This window comes from Copadichromis virginalis, linkage group LG11 (assembly GCF_057382275.1).
Source record: "Copadichromis virginalis isolate Kocher_CV1m ecotype Utaka linkage group LG11, C_Virginalis_male_GT1.1, whole genome shotgun sequence".
Taxonomy (NCBI): Eukaryota; Metazoa; Chordata; class Actinopteri; order Cichliformes; family Cichlidae; genus Copadichromis; species Copadichromis virginalis.
In genome coordinates, this window is record NC_140628.1 from 35,461,050 (window position 1) to 35,483,692 (window position 22,643).

Genomic DNA, 22,643 nt, shown 5'->3' on the forward strand with positions numbered 1-22,643 from the left:
TATTATTTAATGTATAAAATATAACATTTAGTGCCATTGAAAATCGCCCTAACACTTAAAGTGCACAGAGCGACACCTAGTGGTAAAACAGTGTCCTATATTGCCACCATAGAAATCATTTAATAATTCAAAATTACCAGAGCACGTGTTTAAATTGAGGGGCTTTATAAAAAAAATTAAATAAAAAGCATTATTTTATGTTTATGTTTCAGTCACAAAACTGGTGTTCTCCCCACTTCATAATGAGCACGTTTTCTCATAATAAATCAATCTTACTCTTCAATATCACAGGTTTATTAAGTGACTTTGTACATTACAAATGAAAAATAAAATTAAAAATACAGAGATGGAGTACATAGCCAAAGCAAAATGTGATGTTGACTCTTCATTTCCCACTGATGGTTTCCGCAGAGTAACTGAAATAACATGTGGGCTGTTTTTATTTTATTTTTTTCTATGTGTCCAGAATCACTGTTAATATTTGGAAGTGTTTTTCTTTAACAGTGGACACGCAGCTGTCAAGTCTCTGAGGATTTTTCTAAACATACAAAAGAAGTTATTACTTCAGCTGGCTCGGTATATATAAAAATAAACTAAAGTGAAATGTAACACTTATGACAATATAAATGGTGGTCCGAGACTAGTGAACATAGCTAAACACACAAGAAAAAGAAAGCGTTATATTTCAGGAAAAAAAAAAAGAAGCTTTAGCCATTTTTTGTTATCTATAAAAAGGCCCAAGGTGCATTTTCTCATGTTTTCTACCGACAGTGTTTCGTTCTAGCCTGCTGCGCTGATGGGACGAGGGTTACAGGTTTAACAGGTACACTCAAAACCAAAACAAAACAAAGGATTCGTTAATGCCTTGTCCTTTTCTTACTTTGATACACATTTGAAGGTCAGGTTAAATGTTCATATACGTTAACTTTTCTTGTAAACAAGCATTTCAACAGAAACTGATTGTACTTGTGGGTATTTGTAGGGATGAACCGATTGTGAAACTGCGGGCCAACACAGATGTTTAAAGGTTGGGGAAATTTGGCCGCCATTTATAAAGATTATTGGTATATATTCCATATTCAGCATTTCATTATCATTCTCTAACGATTTATTCAGCACAAAATTAAAGCAAAAGATAAACATTGGCGCGGCCCCCGGTAAATGATAAATCTACACACACCAGTCATTTAAAAGCAACCTTGGGAAGAAAGAAAGCAGCCGATTTGGGGGTGGAGAACAGTATTTAGTATAACAATAATAACATCAACAATAATAATAATAATAATTAAAATAATATGGAAAGTAAACATTCCTTGAGGATGATGAAGAAGATAATGGCTGTTCTTAGGCAGCCAGGGGGCTCTGCAGAGGCTGTTCTGGCCTTACATGCAGACCCCCCCCCAGGCCCCCTCACACACCCACAAATGCCCCCAGTGCGCCCTCTAGCAGCTGGGAGCAGGAGCACAGCTGTGCTGGCAGACAGAGCAGGGACAGAAGAAGAGGGGGAGGAGAGCGGGGAGAAGAGGGGAGGATAGAGGAAGATTGGGAGGAGGTGGGGTAACATCAGAGCCACACACTGGTGTCCTGACTGGCAACATTGGCAAACATAAATTTCTCGAGTGGCGGTGGTCCTGCCGACTGTCCTTAAAAGATCTTGCCTTTCTTTTTGTTTTTCTCCAGGGTCCTGAAGAAGAAGAGGGGAAAAGTCAGTGACACTTGTTCTACAAACACTTCATGTTTATTTATATATGTAGGTTATAACGGTGTAAAACAACAAACACCACTTCATTTGATGATTGCTGAATCTTTAACAACACTGTTCAAAGTTCTTGACGCTCTGACGGAGGCTCTGTCTGCTGTGATGTGAGCCGATAAAGAAGAAACAATAAACCCATTCATATCACAACTGAGTGACCTCCCTTGCCCAATTTATCCAAATCACATTTCAAGTAAAATTATCAAATAATATACAAGCTCGAAGCTCAAAGCCTGGTTTAGAGCAGGAGTGGGCAGTTAATTTTCCCAAAGAGCTACATGAGAAACTGGGAATGTTGAGCGCCTGAACTCCGTTCTACTCAATATTAATTTTATCCCTTTATAAACTTGCACTGGTGGCCCCTTGGGAAAATTAACCCCTGGTTTAGAAGAATGAGAACCTTTGGCTGGTTCAGCTGGCTAAAGTCCATTTTCATTTTTGGCAGAATAAACAGTCTTTAGTGGGGGTGGGCGATATAAACAATATAAATTTGGCCAACGATAGAGATTTTGACTATATCGCTCTATCGCATGTTGATGACGTCATCAAGCTGCGCCTGTTTTGGTCGAAAGCATGGCAGCGGCTAAAACCATTATCATCTGCAAATTATGCCGGGCGACAGTCATAGCAAAGAGATGAAGCACTTTTGAAATATGGGGAAGGCCAAAAACTGCGCTTCCTCCACTTCCGTAACATTGATTCATTAATGTTGAATTCTCTCGCGGCTGCTCTATTCCCATGTTGTTGCAGTATATTAATAACTAACCTCGTATTGTGGATGAATAATCTCAGTTGTTCTCCTGACTGAAGTTTGACCCGTGTATAGCACCCTGCTATGCGATTGCATTTGTCCCTGACCACCAGAATCCCTCACGTTAAATTTTATCGAGTGGAAAAAAAAAACTTGGCGTTCATCCTCCAGCTTCACTGTGCTAATGTTATGCTAACATAGCTGTGTCGCTAGCAATCACGTAGCACATCATTATATACCAGGTAGTCCAACTTCAGTAACCCTGCAAATGCCACTGCTGTTTAGTTTTCTGTCTTCATTTATGTTGGAAGTGGTAGCAGGGCTGTACGTTTTAATTAGTTTCAAAAATCTCTCAGTCAGAACATGGTATAAAATGTTTGGGTGTAAACCAGCGAGCTAACTTCCTGTTAACTTTTAACTCCGTTAAATTTAATAAATTCTGTTTTCATGGACGCATGGATGTTAAACTTAATTGTTACACCCGTTAAAGCAGCAACGCTGATGATTTAATTAAAGATGAAAGAATTTAGACCGTTTTTAACTCTTAGGCTACGTTCACACTGCAGGTCTTAATGCTCAATTCCGATTTTTTGATCAAATCCGATTTTTTTGTCTCCTCGTTCACACTACAAATAAAATGCGACAGCAAACGCTCTCTAGTGTGAACGCTCAAAGCGGCCCGCATGCGCAAAAGAAGATGTCACACACAACGCGCTCTGTTTAGACCAAGAACAAACAGTATTGTTTGACTGATGGCCGTTAATATAAAGACTTCGGACTTTACGTTTCCCAATTTTTGCTTTAAGTTATTTTGTTATTTACATAATAATGTAAATAACCTAATAATGATCCTTATTGCTGTTTAAGAGAGGAGCGGTGCTTCAAAGGATAGCTGTAGATTTCTGTCAGAATCTGCAGATTATACAGTACAAATAAAATGTTTACGTTGTCTTCCCAACAGTTTCACTGACATCTACACTGGATGGCTAGGAAGCGTTCGCGATGTCTTCTCGGGCGCTGATAATTGGCTTCAGTCTTGTGTCGGTGACGTAAAAGGCGGGTTTAATGCGACTTGACCGTTCAAACAGCAGTCGCTTTCTAAAACATCGGATATGTATCGGATTCAGTACCACATACGAAAGTGACCCAGATCGGATTTGAAAATATCGGATTTGCGCCGTTCACACTGTCATAGCATGATCGGATATGGGTCGCATAGGGTCAAAAAATCGGATTTGATGCGCTTTCGCCTGCAGTGTGAACGTAGCCTAAGGCTACGTGCAGTGTGAACGTAGCCTAAGGCTACGTGCAGTGTGAACGTAGCCTAAGGCTACGTGCAGTGTGAACGTAGCCTAAGGCTACGTGCAGTGTGAACGTAGCCTAAGGCTACGTGCAGTGTGAACGTAGCCTAAGGCTACGTGCAGTGTGAACGTAGCCTAAGGCTACGTGCAGTGTGAACGTAGCCTAAGGCTACGTGCAGTGTGAACGTAGCCTAAGGCTACGTGCAGTGTGAACGTAGCCTAAGGCTACGTGCAGTGTGAACGTAGCCTAAGGCTACGTGCAGTGTGAACGTAGCCTAAGGCTACGTGCAGTGTGAACGTAGCCTAAGTGTTCGTTTGACTTTGGGATCTGAAGTAAACGGAGTAATGGACCCAGTGTTGCCAACTCCTCAGTAAGGAAAATCGCTATCCAGTTGTTCAGTCTGACGTCACTAGCCGTGTCTGGGTCTAAACTCCGCTGCAGGTCCATATATCAAACGATCACTATGGCATTACTGAGAGTTGAAAAACTGTCTAAAGTCTTTCATCTTTAATAAAATGATCAGCGTTCTGCTCTACCAGGTGTAACAATTGAGTTTAACATCCAGGCATCCATGAAAACGGAATTTATGACATTTAACGGAGTTAGAAGTTAGCAGGAAGTTAGCTCGCTAGCTTCTATCTAAATACAATATAGCATGTCCTGACTGCGGGGTTTTGGAAACAAATTAAAACGTACAGCTCTGTTATCACTTCCAGCATAAATGAAGACAGAAAACTAAACAGCAGTGACGTTTGTAGGGTTACTGAAGTTGGGCTAGCTGGTATATAATGATGTGCTACGTGACCGCTAGCGACATAGCTATGTTAGCATAATATAAACAAGCTAACTTTTTTTCCACTCGATAAAAGTTATCGTGAGTGTTCTCGGTGGTCAGGAACAAATCGTTAGCTTCATAGCATAAGTGCCTAAGTCATTGACTTAGTCAAATGACTTAGGCAATTATGCTATGAAGCTAACGAAATGTAATCGCATGGCAGGATGCTGTAAAAGGACCAAACTTCAGCCAGGAGAACAACTGAGATAATCCATCCACAATACGAGGTTAGTCATTCATATACTGCTGCATGGGCTGTGCTGTAGTTAGTATTTATTTATTTATTTATTTGTCATTGTCAAGAACAATGAAATTGCGTTTGGGGCTTCCATACAACCCGAAAAAGAAGAAGAAAATAATAAATACCCCTTAAAACCCAAGTGTACATATTTAACCCAGTGTGACTCCAATGCAATAAGACAATTACTTCCTAAGGTTTTAAAAACTGAGCTTAAATAAATGATTAGCGGTAATAAAAGCCGAGGGAGGTCAACAGTGATCACTGACTGTTTTAGGAGCTTTTTGAGATCAAATAGAAGAAAATACATAACATTAAACATGTTAACAACACAAAAGCCATATTAAACGCAGACTACTTTAGACCCGGAAGTAGGATTCGTCGCGTCATCACTGAACAACCGGATTGGTTGTCCTAAAAGTCGCTAGAAGTCGACGTCATCGCCTAATTTGCTTAATTGTAACCTATGTTGTTGAGAGAGAAATAACATCGTGGAAGAGACATCGAGTAAAAAAACATCCTAAATGCATTTAGAGTTTATTTAGAACTACAAATTAAATTTCTTTTAGCAATTATTGTTTTTTTTAATGTCACAATTCCAACCCTGCTCCTTTACCTGGGCTTGGACCGGCAAAAGTGACCCAAAATAGGCACTCTGGTGGAGTTACTTTGTGTGTGTGTGTTTATAAGTAGTTTTAAACCTTGTGATCCACAAAACAGCATAAGAGTAAAAGAAGAACTGACTACGTTACAGCACCCGCTGCTTGTTGAGAGTAAAAGCGATACGCTTGTCTTTTTTTTTTAGCGACTTTGTTTTTTTTTTAGAAAAAAAGTCGCTAAGGTGTCTGAAAACTCGCTAAATATAGCGACAAAGTCGCTAAGGTGGCAACACTGAATGGACCCAGATTACTCCACGAAGCTCCTCACTACGGCAGCCGTAATGCTCTGACAATCCATCAAGCAGTGCAGCTTACCAAAGTTGTACTAAAAAAAATTTATACAGATTTTTGCACGCCAAAATTGATTCGAGGTCAGTAGGCACAACCAGAATTCATACATAAGGCACACTCTCGATTTTTGAGAAAATTAAAGGATTTTAAGTGTGCCTTATAGTGTGGAAAATACGTTATACAGAAGAAAAGAATATATCGTGATATATATCGTTACTGCACATGCTTCAAATTATATTGCGATATGAATTTTAGGCCATATCGCCCAGCCCTAGTCTTAGGCTGCTTTTTTTTTTTTAAGCTACCACTTACCAAAATTATTGACCATACATGATACTGTTGGTACCTTCTCAAAAATCCTAAGTGTTATGCTATTTTTTTCAATGTTGTGAAACATTGTCAACAATCGTTTTTGTACTTATTGCCTTTTTACTGATGTGTCATTTTAAGGGTGTGGTCCTGCATGGGTCCATAGTCTTCTGTTTAGAGGATTATAATGGAAATTTGGCCACTGTGGAGACTACAGTGATCCATTCACATGCAGTCCATGTCCAGGGACTGAAACAACCACAGTCGAGCTCACCGTGAAGAGGAAGAAGAACGAAAACAACTAGGATCAAATATACATTGACGAGTTTCATTCATCTACACAGAAGTTCTTTCAACATTATAACTTCTGTTTTTTTCTTTTTTGCTGTTGCAAAGTAAAAGGACTAACAGCACAAACACAGCAGCAGACAGCCACATGTGCACATGAATTTATTACAGAGCGAGAAAACCTTTATACTGTGCACATTAGGTAAAGTAGTTAAACTTCATTAGAAAGGAAGTTAAGACATAGGAAGCTGCCTCCAAGTCCACTGTGTTTACAACACAGTGAACTGCATCTACCCTCAGCCAAAAATACCATAGAGTGCAACCCTGCTAAATACCCTAAATGGCACAAAAAAAAAATTTACATTCATACAACAATCTCACTCACTACACCACATTTCACTGAAGCAAAAAAACACTGCTGCAGCTTTTTTATGCTCCTGTTAGATGGTTTGCTTCCGTTTTGTTGTTTGGCCCTGAAGCTGACACACTTCCTGATAAACACACACAGCATAAAGGCTGAATCCAATCAAGTATTTAGAGGGCTGGTAGTCTGAAAAATAAACAGCATGCAGTGTAATGCAGAATCTAAGAAAATGAAAAGACATAACCCACTAATCTATTTATTCCCCAACCCTGCAATGTGTGATGCATGCACAAACTTTGCATAAAGCTGAACCACAGGGTGTGACTATGATGATGCATATATACACGATCTGAGCCCCGGTGTGTGTGCTGTACCTGGTGGCCTCCATCTGCTGCTGTTGCAGGCGCTGGTGGGTCTCCCAGTTTGCCCTTTCTTCCTCGAACACGCGTCTCTTGTCTTCCAACTCCTTGTGCTGAGCATCCAGGTTTTTTTTCATTTGTTCATGACGCCGTTGAAGCTAATAACAGAACAGAGGACGCTGTAAGCACTTTGGACTGAAGGCAGTGGCACACATGCAGGAAATAAGCCGAGTGCTGCACACACAGAAATGTGAACTGCCACTTTATCTGTGTTCCTGATACAGGCTCAGTTACACAGAAGGAGAATGAATAATCCTATAAAGAGACAATCATAGTGTCAAAGTGAGACCACGTTTTTATATTTTAATTCTTAATGTTTTCGAGCTTATGGCTAAATTTCAGTTTAGTGGCAGCTTAACACTCACAGGAGAGAAAAACACAGCTGATTAAAGAGAAAGAAATGAGCTGAAACTTTAACCTCGAGGGAAATTGGACAGCGAATGATCCTGAAAATCATCAGAAGCTCAATTAAAATTTTATTAGTCTGAAGGTTTATTTATAACTTTGACTCCAACTTCTATTTAAATTACAGTGACAGATTAATTATGTAGAATATTTAATCTAACACAAAAAAGTGATGTAATTTAAATACTTTTAAGATATCAACTAGGGATGTAGCCTCAGACTACACTCTGCTATTTAATTAAAGTTTTTATATTTATATATTTATAAAGCACCAATTCCCAACACCAATCACCACATGGTGATTTAAATTTTAAAGGTAAAGAGCAGCACTTAACAACAGCGGTGGAAGATCTCCCAAAGCTATTTGGGGTGGAAGGGTGAAAGAGAAGAGTAAAAAGGACGAGACACAAAGCCACAGTAGTAAAGAGAAGGAAGAGGAGGTTCTCAGTGTATCACAGGAAGTTCCAAACTAGGAGCTGGTTCCACCTGATACCTGAAGGTGCTGGCTTTTAGTAAACCTTTTAGAAACTTTAGGAACCACAAGTAAGTCTGCATTTTAAGAGCGAAGTGCTCTGATGGGACAAATGTTGAGGTCTGTAAGGTATCACAGGAACTGATCACTGAGGACTTCAGTGAGACAGAGGCTGGATGAAGGATTGACTGACATCCTCTCAACTGAGCAAATTCTCAAATAACCACTGGTGTTGTATTAATGAGACAACAAGTGCTACATCAACACCAGTCGGTGTTTGCATTTCACATATAAACCGCAAACGGGACACATCTTTTAAAACATGACTTATAGCCCGTGCTATAGAGGGCGTTGCATTTACATTTTGGTGCTGGTGAAACTGAGCTGTTCATGGAGGACTTTGAGCTAATAAAGACTTTAGAGAAATGCAGAAGAGAGAGGAGACTTAAGAACTGAATCCAAGTCTCAATACGTACTGTCAGAGATATGAAATGAAGGAAAATAAACATTTGTCTACACTGGTAGAATATTATCTACTTTATTAACATTATGAGCTCACTAAGTTTTGAGGATGACTCAAAGACAGAATTGGTATATTTTAATAACATTTGGTCTAATAACAGTTTTATAACTATCTGGAGCCAGTCTCCTGTCAGTAGCAGTTTGTATTAAACTGGATGTGAAGGCTATTATCTCTTCAAACATTCAAACATCTGCTTTCTAAACATTGTTTTGGGAGACGTAGGAATAAAACCTGCGTGCAAAAGAGCAACGTTCATGTGCACATGAGTTCCCCTCACACGTCTAACCGCTGAAACACGTCAGCATAAGAGGAAGGAAGGAGCCCAGACAGGCAACTTCACTGCTGCATGAATTGCAGAATTCATTAGCCTGTGTGTTTTACCTCTGCTTCAGAGTCTTTGAGCTTCTGCACTTTTTCCTTGACTTTCATCTCGAAAACCTGCTCCATCTCCATCTCCATCTTCTTCATCTTAGCCACATGCTCTCGTCTCTCTTCCTCCATCTGGGCCAGAGGACTCCTGTACAGGAAGCACGCGAAAACATGCACAAACAGAAATTTAGACGTGAACTACAGAATGTGACTAGCATCATCCTACTTATCAGTATATTCAGTATTACTAATGTTTCTAATCAGTAGAATGACTTAATTATGTGAGCTTTTTTAGTCAGTTTTGTCTGCAAATTAAAGTCTCATTTCAGCATTTCCTTTCCTCCAGATACTACTGCATGCAGGCTGGAACATCACAGAGAGAGAAGCAGGACAATGCTTGAAATGTAACCATGAGATGCATCAGTTTGGATCAAACCTTAAAAGTAATTTTATTAGAACTAAATTTGTCGTCTGCTGAGCTCACAGAAACAATAAATCTATACAGCACATTTTCATAACTACAAGGAAATCTCGTTACAGTATTATTCCCTTTTTTCCAAACAAAAACAACAGGAGGGAGAAAAATAGAGGCACAGGTGAAGATTTAGGAATGGAGGATCCCAGGCTGCGACAAGAACATGAAAGCAACCACAAACCAATTTTGGGAACCAGAGGAGGGATCCAAAAGTTAATGCAAGGAACCTGTGACCACTGACAGCGAGTGGAGGTGGATTAACATTAGTAAAGCTCACCAGGCTGGTTTGTTGCAGTGTAAGTGAACAGAGACCTGTCATGAAGAATGTGGAGCGGTTACCTGAGCTTACGAGGAATGTAGCTTGTGGGAGACGCCCGATTTTTTTTTTTTTGTCATTTTTGTAAACATTTTCTATGTTTAAGTGTTGTTTTTCCCAGGGAGGCTAAACAAATCTGAAGGGGGAAAACAAACAACACCCCCCCCCTCCACACACACACAAAACGTGTGCTAGTGGATGCTAGGTTCTTGCTTCTTCACGTTTTTAATATTCTTCATTTAAAAAGTAGTTTCACACGGCAGCAGGAGAAGCTTTGGTGTTTGATTTGAAATCATCAGCTCTCAGCTGGCACAAGTTATTTTCACATTTTTCTTAATTTGAATTTACTTATTTAAAAAAGGGGCAGCAGGTATATTGTTGCATCAACGTCCACCTTCGTTGTAGCATTTGTGTCACATACCGGTACTAATTATGTAACAGGATGCAGGGCCTTGTTTCTATGATGACAACCACACACATTAGGTGCTACTCAAGAAAACCAGTCGATCAGAGCCGAGCCGAGCCGATCAGAGTAGGTACTAATGGAAAAGGGGCTTTAATGAACATATTCATGTACATATGTTTTTTTTTTCCCCAGTCCTGCTGAAGCAGATTAGCAGATTAGTTTGGAGAGTTAAAAGTCTTTAAAACTTTAAATCTTAATAGAAATGGTTTTCTCAACTCTTTAAGCCTGATACTTTCTATATTTAGTCATCATGCATGCCGCCTAACACAAATCAACATAACTTAGACATAAGTCCGGTTTTGACAAACTTTAAAATGCTAGGCTGATTGAGTGAGTCAGGTTTTATAATTCTGGTCAGGTGATAGATTGATTTTCAAAGTATCTCCAAAAAGTTGATTCTGTTCATCTGGACGTAGCGTTTTGTGGGAGAAACGTTTCGTCACTCATCCAAGTGACTTCTTCAGTCTCAGATTTTCAAAGTAGACTACTCGTAAAGAAAGGCAACAGGCTGCCAGAGATATTTTTGTTTCGCATACCTGTCTGCCTCATTTCAAGAGCACGCTATAATTAGAACATTTTCAAAGCTTCACCTGCTGTCAGACTGTCCTTTCCGACAAGGAAGTGAAACTGTTACACTCCACCAGCTTATGTGGACTAAAAGCTAAACACCCAACACGAACATCTGTGGGCTGAGGTAGACTGTCTACAGTTACAAAGCATCTGCCGGCTGGTACTGTGAGAATAAATGCAGATGTCTGTTACTGTCTGCATACTATTCTGCTAATATATTTAAATAAATAGGCACACAATAAAACATTTCTGCGACAGAACAAGAAGTGTTCCAGATTTATGTTTGCAGAGTGGCACACATGCACCAGTCAGACTACTTTCATATCTGGTGTAGCCAGTTTTATGTGTTACAGAGGAAGTGTAATGCCCGTTTATCTAGTACACCAGATGTTTTCAAACTGTAGGGTCACTTAAGGTGGAGTACGGATGATAAAACTAAGGTGAATATGTGCAATTTTTATCGGGAGAATAAACAACAGTTTGCTGGTGTTATCGTACTAACCTTCATTTTTTTACTAAAATTAAAATTTGTAGTTAAATTGCTAATATTTACAACAATTGTGCAGTGTAAACCTTTATTTCTGTCTTCTAAAAGTATTAAATAAGTGAAAATAATTGCTTAAGTTGCTAATGTCAGCTAAAGTGATATATTGCCCAGTACTGGTAACCGCTTAAAACATCTCATGCGCAGGTCTCTGCTGCTAATCCAAGCAGCAGCAGCAGGTGGAGGCAGCAGTGACTATATAGAAGTGGAAAAATTGTCGATTGGAAAAATTGAAAGCATCACAGTCCTGGCTGGTAAACTATGTTGACCAGGAGGTGAGACCGTTCACAGTTTTCCTCCTCAAAACCTTTACTGAGGAAAAAGTAGGCGGGGGCAGACCAAAGTCAACAAGGGGGATAGAAACCACCCAAATACAGCCGGAGAGGAGAGGAGAGGAAGGATGTGAAGATGAAGATGTTATAGGTCTCAAAAATACTGAAAAAAAAAATTGACTTACATTCCATCAACTGTGTCAAGTCTAAAAAACAAAAAACAAAACAAAAACACAACCAAACACACAGACACACACACACACACACACACACACACAAAGCATGCAATGATGAGATCATGCACTAAAATAAAACAACACTTATTAGTTTGTGACTGAAGCTATTTTTCACTGCAAAATGGAAAAAAAAAGTGTGGAAAAAAATAAGTGTCAGCTTTGTGAGCTGCGTGTCAGACACACTCAGCCGTCGGTCAAATGTTTAGCTGTGTGTTAGCATCAGCAACATGGAGCTAGAGTTTTAGCAGTGTGTGTTAGCCATTTGCTTATGAATGTATTAATGACAATTAATCATTGTGTTTTGAATCCAAGCTTGAAATCAGTGGAAAATTAGTAGAGTGATAAACTACAATTAAAAAAAACAACAACACATCAGTATTTTTCACAAATCGCGATCACAAGGTTCAGTGAAAGAAGTCATCCTCCAGCTTTGTCTTTCCCTGTTGCCTGGAACCAATATACTTAAATAAAATAAGGATATGATTACATAATGTGATAACACAGCCATCTGCAGTCTCCTATGTGGCAAATGTTCATCCCACTGCTTTCAGAAATCTATTCCACTTAAGTTAACACATGCAAATTTGAAAAATTAAGCTTATGTAAAGTCCAAAACACATGAAATATCAAAAAGTATGCATGAAATGGGTTCAACACAAAACTGCAACACATTCTGCAACATCAGAATCAGCAGAAATCAACTTGATTCTATTAACTTAATTAAAATACACTATCTACACTGTGTGTGCTCTAAACATACAATGCTTTCTGGTATACCCTTCCTTCAGTGCTACGCATTAGCTTCATTATATGTGATACTAAATCCAGAAGGCTTTAAAATTTAGGTTGAAAAACGCAGCTGTTACTCGGGCAGTTAAACAGCAACCCCTTTAGCTACAATTGATGTGTCTAGTGCCTTTTGTCTAGGACTTACTTGGTGGACAGCTGTCCTTTAGCCTTGTTGTTGTCCACTCCATTGTAGGTGACAGCGGCCAGCTTCCTGCTGCGATAGTTTTCATAATGGACATTGTTTGTCACGTCTTTCAGGTCCTGCATGTGAGTTCTGGGGTGGAAAAAGAAGAATATATATACTTTAACTGCGCTTCGAGTTATACTATTTTTTTTAAATGTTCTTAATGATAATCGTAGTTACTTTGAAAAACGTGCAACATTATCAGTTGAGGATGAACTGGCTTAAACTGCAGCTGGTGATGCAGAAGATCACCAGAGCAGAAAGGGGACATACATTGTATGTACATACATTAGCTGCAGTCTAAACTGGTAGGCTGGACCCAATTTTTTTATATCCAACTAAACCTTAAATGTTAAATGGAAAAAAAAAAAAAAAAAAAAAAAAAAAAAAAAGGTTTTTGAGGAACACAAAAACCAACTTAAATGATATAGGGCCTCAGGAAATGTCTTTAGTTACAGTCTTAGTCACTGTGGTGAAATACCCTGGAGAGACTTTTGTGCAGGTGTTTAACGAGACTGGGAACTTTTAACATTTTAAACCACTACTTAAAAAAAACAACAACAAAAAAACCCCACTACAAACAATTAAAAATAGATCTTTAAAAACTGAGGTAAACACGAAAACCATCTAGTCAATCAAAAATTCAAAACAAAATTACAAAAACAGGTAATGGTGGAAAAATGATACATTAACTATCTGAACCCCGGGTTAACCCCATACCCGTGTGAGACAAGATTCTCTCTGCGAAAGCAACTAAGTGAAACTGATATTACACCAGTGTGCCTGGCAAGGGAAACATGAGATGGGACAGGCCAGAACGGAACTTTCAAAATAAGACCGGGCTGGTTGTCCAGTCACTGATTGTGTTCTTTGAAAAAGAATATTTGTTTTTTTTTTTAGATTATGAAAATTTAAAAACACCAAAGCAATGCACTAATGAGTGATGTAATAAGGTCTATGGGTAGGAAACAAGGGTTATATCATGAGGTCTTTTTTATTCAGTACCTGATGAGCATATCCCTGAGGATGGTGAAGTCGCAGTGGTCACTGTTTTCAACTGTAATGAAAAGTAAGACATCAGTCAGTTATCAGGATAAATTTTTTTTACATAATCTTGTTTGTAGCTTAGACTCAAGTAACAGTTGCAGTCTAATCCAATAAACCATGCAGAGAAACATGCATGCACATGTTTCTAGGAACTCTGTCCCATCATAAGACTCTTTTCATTTGCTTAGATGCATTTATTACACATTCTGTCTCTTACCTTCTGCAACCCCCCAGGGGTACTGTCTCCCTCTAACTCTCTTGCTGTTCACTTCGATGATGGTGTTGCTGCCTACCACAGCTAGTGGCAACTTGTCCTAGCAAAAAACAAAGCATTTACCCTCAATGATTTTTTTTTTGTTTAAGTATTTCAAGTATATGAACCTGTGGTTACAACACACTAGAAGACACTTACTTTTATTTTTTTGACCAATCTGTTCTCCTCCTCGTCATCCGTCTCAGGAAACTCATAAATCTTTATTTTATGTTCCTGGATTTCCCTCATGATCTATCAGGAGGAAAGAAGGCCGTTAAGTCATTCTGACAGACAAGAAAATGGTTAAACAAGAGGTCAGGGTGTCATTTGTAATGTGTCTGTTCAGAGGACGGTTTATATTGGTAACTGTAACATTTTGTGGGGGGGGAGGGATTCCAAGCAGGTGAGTGTTACGGTAAGTTGTCTTTGACACCAGCTACATTTGTAACACAAAGTTAAGTTTACAATGTTGGCCAAAACAGAAGACTGATCTTACGGTGGATTGATGACATTTTTTTTTAACAAAAAGGATAAAGAACCTTACACACAAAGGTTGTGTAGACCTACTACCACCATGCTCAGGACACTACATAGAAACGCAGTGCTAAATTTAGCTCTCTGCAATACCACCTTGTTTTTGTATTCACTGACAAATGCAACACCAAACATGGTGTTTTCTACTCTATTATCATTCGGCATCAGTCATGCCAATGACCACAAGGGAATTTAAAATAAATAAATAAAGGAGCCTCTGACATAGTTGTTCTGCAGGACTTTGCAGCTGTGGAAACCACTGACCTGCTTCTTAAACTGCTGGCATTCCTCAGGGGTGAGAGTGTCTGCTTTAGCGATGAGGGGGATCACATTCACTTTCTCATGCAACCGTTTCATAAACTCGATGTCGAGGGGCTTCAGTCTGCAGAGATCAAAATACAGCTTTACATTTCATTGAAATAATGCCAGACGTTTACAGACACATTGACTCAGTGCAGCACATTAAAGCATAAAATAAACTGCCAAACTACTGTTGTGTGTACTCCTCGCTATATATAGAAGCTACTAGGATAGTTGAGGGCAGACTGGTTTTTGACTACGGCTTCTTGATCGGCTCTTTTGTAGACTAGATAAGTTGAGCTAAACTAAATATAGAACTCCTTTACACCTTATGTTTGTAATATCTGGGAATATGACCTCTAAGTCATGGGGAGGCATTGCTATTTTTGGTTGTTTATGAGCTGGAGAAATACCACAGTACCTTTGGATTTCACTTTGTATTTTATTATCAAACACAATCATGTCTTCTATTGATTCTTTGAGGTTAAAGTCTAAATGTGCCTTGAAATAGAATATGATGCTTTAAGATAAGACTGATATCATGTGGTTATGCAGGCTTGTATACAACACAGTGCTGCTCTTAAACTCTTTGAGACAATCTGCAATGATGCAATGCAGCAATGAAAAGCTACCTAATTGAGTCCATTTCATAAAGGAAGTTCGTATGGGTGAAAACACACAGGTAATCTCTGACTTTGATAATACATTAAACAATGCAGACAGTTTATTGGCACATGCTGAGTGATAATTTAGCGACTTCACACACACACAAAGATCACAGAAATCACGCATTAAATTCCTGAAAACAGGGTCCGAAGGTGTGGAGTTTTCCCAACTTTGACTCCACACAAAATAACCACAGGAATTTCAGTCCATCAACGCCCTCTGTGATTTAACACCAGTCTGGCTAAGCTAAACGTGTCCCAGATTTATCTCTTTACTGAGAAGAAAATAATGTGGAACCCAGACAGACATATTTCCCACACTGTCTTGTACAAATATTGTTACATATTTTATCAAAGAAAGGGAGGGAGAAAGGAAATCATAAGTGGTACAGCATTAGCAAAACTGGTATTGAAATAAGTTCATTTTAATGAATACATTTCAAAAGCTAAATAATTCTTCTAAACATCAGGGTTAAATCGTGTTAAATAATCAAGAGCTCAAAGAAGACCAGAATAACTGATCTTGTGCTGTGCTGATAAAAGTATTTTTTAACCCAATATTTGTCATTCATGTCTCTGAAGAAAAATTAAGGCATGACTATAATTCAGGATGCGTTCTTTGTGCGATTCTGGGACTTTACAGATGTATAAATCCTAATGCTAATATCCTTTTAAGTTTTTGCAATTTTTTGGGTAATTTATTCTGAATCATTTCCAGGGAGACCTTATCTTAAAAAAAATAAGCATTTAGCTTGCACAAAATCAGTCTGACAAAACAAACAGCCAATCAGATAAAAGAAAACATGTCAACTTATGCAAATGTCAGCCAATACAAATATGTAGCCAGTCAGCGTTTCCCTAAAACTAACCAACAGAAAAATAGATGGATGGAAAAAAAATTCAGTTTTATGTTAATAATGTAATGTACTCGCATTTATAAAGTGCTTTTCTAGTCTTACTGACCACTCAAGGTTCTTCAGACTACAAGATGCATTTTTAACTACATATTGAAAAGCACATTATTCTGTCACTCTATCCAGCTCACATCCAGGGACAATTTAGAATCGCCAGTTAACCTAAAATGTATGTCTTTGGATTTATGGAGGAAACCACTCTGCCCGCACACGCGCCACAGGGAAAAAACAGGCAAGCTCCACACAGAAAGGCCCCAGCACTAACTGCTACGCCACACACGTCACCAATGATGCAGGAAAGGATTTAAATATACTGACACAATTATGTAAAGGTATCATGTAAATTAATATTGATAATATGACCTAGATTTAATATTATACATAATTCATGCATTAGTGCAATTTGGATCCAAAAAAAATTGTGGTAAAAATTGAAGGATGGAAATGTTACCATTATATTAACTGCTATTCATCATTGACCGACCACCCTTGGTACAAATTACACTTTGCACTTTGTTAAAGAGAGCGATTCTGCTTTACTACCACAATGGCAGGAAACTGTTCGCACCTACAGTACACACCACAGAAGAGACTCTGCTGTTAACTTAAACCCTGCACTGTCCACATCACTTTATACACTATTACAGTGAGTCACTTTTATGTCATCTGACATCTGCTGTGCTTGTTTTCTTCCTATATTTAGTTACTTTGTACCCACTCTGTAACACTGCTTGCTAAAAATCTAATAGCTGCAAAAAAAAAAAAAAAAAAAAAAAAAAAAAATCAATAGCATCCTACAGCAAAATCCACAACCACTCAAGTTTCCCTTGTATTTTAAATAAAGTCTTCCTGGATGCTAATCTTGCAATACTTTGAAGTCTTGAACTGAATTCAGTGATTTATGAGACTTTTCTAGACCTGCAGATAACCTTGACGTCACATCAGCCAGGGTTTAGCTGCGGGGGTTGTGAATGCCAGAGCATATCACAATGTTGGAGGTCATTGTGCGGCTGTGTGAGAGCAGTCAGCTCTGTTATGAAGGGGTGCTCTGTGAGTGTGCAGTTGTGTTTATGCCAGAGCATACGCTGCCCATCCTCAAGGATAAAAGTAAAGCTTGTGTGAGTACAGATCGCAGGCTTGTACAAACACAATGTCTCACAGAAAGCAGATGAGGACACAAAGGAGGACAGAGCCTGGTTCACGGCTTACAGTAGGTCATGATCAGCAGATTGAAAGGCATGTGAGTAAGCAGCGATATTTGCATATTAATGAAATCTGCAAAGCCACACAGCAGACACAATAAGGTCAACAGATGTGACAGAGAGCAACCATTCACTTTAAAAGGAATAAAACCAACTCGTGCATTTAAATACATTTTTAAGAGGTTTTTATCTTGTTCCCCCCGAGGGCAGGAAATAACCACTAGAGTTTCTCACGTTCACTACTCTCACACTTTCTCATCTTTAACCAACATGCATCATCCATGACACGTAGACACACATAGAAAAAAGGCCATATGAGCACACCAGCCTGTTATAGAAGACATGGTAGCTTATGAATGATAAACATTATAATTAAAATTCCACAGTCATCTTTTTGTCATCAGTATCATCTGCCGGGCATTGAGCCAGCGTCTCAGTATTGCTTAGAACCCCCACACACTTATTTCTCCTTTTAACAGGCCCACTTTTAACCCTTATTTTGCAAGTCAGGCTGACTCAGTCTCACATTATCACTCACAACAACAGCTGGGGGTGGGGGAGTCTAGTTGTAGGAGAAAAATAATGTCAAGATATGAATTTACTGCAGAAATTTAAGCAGTCCAACATGACTACCGCTCAATGCTGTTAGTTTCAGAAGCAGTACGCACATCTAGCACCTCCGTGAAAGCCATATTAAGTGAAAATGCTCAGGGAGGAAATGCTACACTACCGACCGTTCTCTGAATTTTCCAGGCTGCACAATGATCTCAACCAGCAACCTTTTCTTCCACTCACAACCCTGCTTCACTGACCTTTGAGGCACTACTGACCCTTCATTTCCCTCCTTACACTATTTCCTCTCACTGTTCACCCTTCCCCTTACTACCTTTTCCCTTTTCCAGTCCAATGCTTTTCATCCGCTAACTTCAAACCCAACAATCATGTGGCAGTTTAAGAGGTTAATTCTCTCTGGATATGCTTGTAGTAGCATTGTATAGTGTTAAAAGAGGTTCTTGATAACAGTTGTCTTTAACGGAATCTGTGTCCTAGACTCACCCATGTCCTGAAGGGGCAATGAAGTAAAGGCAGCAGTGGATTCGGCTGTCGGGCATCTGCCTTCTATTCACTCGAGATTCTGAGTTGAGGTAATCCTCGAATTTGCTGTCAATGTGGTCGATGACTGGCTGCCAGCTGTGTAATACAAATTACAGCTTCAGTTAAGTTATTGCTGGGTCTTTGTTTCTTAACAGGGAAACATTTCACTAGTGGACTCGAGTGACAAAGGTGCACATAAACCATTTTATGATTATTCCTTGGATAAAAGCTGTTTCAGCAGGAATGTATCACTTTTTAAGATAGGTCAATTAGATTGCTCTTTATAAATAATCACACAGGTATAATCAGGTATAAGTGGACTTTAGGAGTCTGAAATTGCCAAGAACTGTTTTCTTTCCCCCTTCTATCTCATTTGTTATTTTCAAAATGACAGGGTCATCAGACCAGCTTTTATCATGTCCTGTCCAAGTTGTATGTGGCAAAATGTAATGAAGTTAAAGGATCATATTTAACAAGTGTGTCTATAAAACAACTCTGGAGTCTTTGGTCTGTCATGATAAATGTGTCACTACAATTATCTGATGTTCTACATTATATATAAGTCAAAGAAGTGTGAAGAAGTTTTTGAGGTGTACATTTCACCTCCCCATAGTGAGAAATAGATATTAAGAATAAAAAGTTGATCAAGTGGTTTAAATAGGTGACATTTATTAATGTGATTCTGGCAGATAATGGGATTTTTCACAATAATGAGCCAAAAAGACAAACATACAAAGCACTTGAATCCACTTTTGAAATCTGCGGAACTGCTGCACCCTTCTTCTGAATCAGGAATGTCAGAGAGTAGCTTTGATATTTTAAGGATTACAAATGAAGGTGGTGGTGACCCTTACCAATTACTATTATCGACAGCATCTCCAAACCCTGGGGTGTCAACTATTGTAAGCAGCAGCTGGACACCGCCTTCCTTTATTAAAACTTTCGACTGCTCCACCTGTCAACGAAGAAAGAATGACAGGAATGCTAAGTTTTACTTCTCCCATAAACTGCGCCTTTGAAACCAAACCTGTTTAGTAGGTAATGAAAACACAGTATGGAAGGAGTGGTGTAAAATGATCGTCACGTTAAGGTAAGTGTATCTAAGATTTCAAAACTCATACAGAAAATATTTGGCAATGGGCAGCATGTAGCAACATGCCTTCACATATTGTGCTATTGATAACTATTCTGAAAAACCAGAAAGGCTTTGAAGCAAGAGTCACACAGCACTTTAGGCTTTTAGGATCTAGGACGGTGTTTTGTAATCAAGGAAGATTAACATGAAGTCATGTGGTCAGCTGACGGAAAGTCTGACTTGTTCAAACAATTGTGAGAATAATTTCACAAACTGGGAGAAAAATTTAAAAATAACAAAACCTTTTCAACACCCCATGACTCTCCCCAGCTTCCAATATTCAGATACATTTCATGATGACAAACACCATAGTAAAAATCTTTTTTTTTTTTTTCTTAATTGCTCAATCTGCATGGCATACATTCAGGCTTTTAAGACTTTTTAGTGTAGTATTTTAATATCCCATTTTGTTTAGAAAAAAAACGTTACATGCATCACCCCCAAAAAGCTGCCTGGTACTAAATAATAGCAGAGTCTGACAGTGATCCTTCAGCTTTACCACGTCTATCACATATAGGACAATGAATGAAAATATCTAAATTTAATCTCGTGTTTATTATCAGTACCTCTCTGGATAAAGCGGTCCCAATGATAACTGCAATATTTAAACAATAAAAACTCAAATTATCTGGAGTGGAACATTTTCTTTAACATCTGATTCAGGTCTGCTGCCACAAGGACAGATAAAGAAAAACTTTTATACCACAACACCTGTACTGCTTAAAGATAAAGTGATATTATTTCAGCCCAGCACATGCTGTTGCAGGTTTAACTGATTTTAAAAGAGATATTTTTGTCAGTGTGTACCTGCACAGTCTTTTTGATTCTGTGTGATGGTCCAGGATACTCTGCTGAATACAGGTCTGTTAGGAACAGAGAGTTGATCAATGTGGACTTGCCCAGTCCAGACTCACCTGTAAAAAACAAAAACAAAAAAAAACCCCAAAACAAAACACAGTGAGATTGTGAGACACAGTATCACTCAGAATAAGAGCTTTAAAATCACTTGTAACACAGCTATACAAAGTCTACTGCTGGCATCTTCCACACAAGAAAAGACCATGTGTCTAACTGGGGATGCAAGTAACATTTGCCCAAGACATTGATCCATTTGGATTACCAGTTAAAAGGCTAAGAAAACAACATGAACAATGGCTCTTATTATGTGCAGCTGGCTGGCTGTGGAGTCCGGGAGACTTCTCATGCTTGGTTTTCCATTGTGCATCCAGTGTCCAAGCTCCCAGAGAAAAGGATCATTAGTGGAAACGACCACTGGCACTGCCCGACTTTGCTGATGGCCATAAGTCAATATTTAACGAGCCACCATTTATGCCAGAGCTACAAGCAAAGGGTAATGTGTGGAGCTCGTACTGTCTCATCGGTTTGTTGTACATTTTATCACCGTACGCAACAATGAGCGAGAAACTGTGATCTGAATGCCTGACAAGCCTGTGAAATGAGCTGCTGAACAGGTTGTTGGGTCATGTGATTTTATGAGGCATGCAGAGATCTGCCAGCCAGCCAGCCACCGGTGGTGATGCCATCTCAATTTCTCCTTGTGCTTCCCTTTATCTTTTATCCTTGACTCCTATCACACCGCGCTGGTGACGCATTGCGTTGTATGTGAACAGCACTGCAGGGACATGTGGGCTCGCAGCTAGTTGGAGCCAAGAAAAGCTGAGTGTGAGTGTGTCCGTGAAAGCGGGTGATACCATAAAAACAATAGCCACCATTTAAGCAACAGAAAGCCCAGAGGACCTCCTCTTCTTTCCTTGTTGCAAAGCCATTTGTTTAATCTTTTCAGCAATTATCCCCAAAATGAAGATATTTGTTACAAACAGAGCGAAGCATTCACAGCCCCCAGAGGCCCACTTGGTCACTATCCAACAGCAATAGAAGTGATGGGGGAGCAAAAGTGATCTTCTACTTCAACTATCTAATAACAACATTTAAGAGACAGCTCACTAACAGGTTTGAACATTTATTAGCAGCAATAATTAAAGAAAACTGTGCATTGTTAATGCAACGAGAGACGTCACTCTCGTAGCATTAACAACGCAGAGTTTTCTTTACTGGCTTTACTTAGATGCATGCTGGGTATGAATTCTCTTGGTCCCACCACAGGAAATGGCTTTGACCCTAGGATACACTGTCCCTCCAAATACGGCCTCATCAGCCAAGGAGGATCTTGGCACAGCGTCAACCACCACATCCGAGCGCTGTAAAAGAATGTCTGCATTTCTGATTCGCTGAGTGCACTTTTAGATAACTCCAACCCAAATGCTTCTTTGCTGAGAGACAGTGTCAAAGATCTGACATCGAGATGAATTCGAACAGGAATGCAATCTGCGCCCCTCCTCTTTGACTCAGCAATTAACACTACAAAGCTGGGGGTCTGTCCCTTGTGTATAAATATGGCTGTGTATACACACACAAACCCGTCTCTCTCTCTAAAATAAACCACACAGTGAAGGATGTTAAAATGCCAACCGCAAAGAATACAATGAAATGATTCAAACAAAACAAGGGAAAACTTGAGTGGCGAGCAGCGTGTGTTCTTACCCACGACCATCAGGGTGAACTCAAAGCCCCTCTTCACCGACTTCCTATAGACTTGATTCGGGAGGCTTGCAAAGCCAACATATCCTTCTAGGTTCTTCTGTTG

The 22,643-nt window shown here is 39.2% G+C and overlaps 1 protein-coding gene across 3 annotated transcripts; it reads right to left on the reverse strand.

Annotated features, from left to right (window-relative positions):
* Window positions 1-278: 278 nt before the first annotated feature.
* Window positions 279-22,643, reverse strand: septin7b (septin 7b). 3 transcript variants are annotated; one of them, XM_085472201.1, is made up of 13 exons: window positions 22,541-22,643; window positions 20,786-20,892; window positions 19,698-19,798; window positions 18,805-18,939; window positions 14,932-15,049; window positions 14,293-14,385; window positions 14,098-14,194; window positions 13,839-13,890; window positions 12,795-12,923; window positions 11,810-11,830; window positions 8,994-9,129; window positions 7,168-7,310; window positions 279-1,684 (listed from the first exon to the last, which is right to left on the reverse strand). In XM_085472201.1, exons 1-13 carry the CDS (start codon window positions 22,548-22,550, stop codon window positions 1,645-1,647), a joined length of 1,182 nt encoding a protein of 393 aa, XP_085328327.1. In that variant the 5' UTR covers window positions 22,551-22,643; the 3' UTR covers window positions 279-1,644. The 3 variants fall into 3 exon arrangements, with proteins under 3 accessions (XP_085328327.1, XP_085328329.1, XP_085328326.1); XM_085472200.1 differs by lacking the exon at window positions 279-1,684 and adding an exon at window positions 6,577-6,979 and having other exon boundaries at window positions 22,541-22,608; XM_085472203.1 differs by lacking the exon at window positions 11,810-11,830.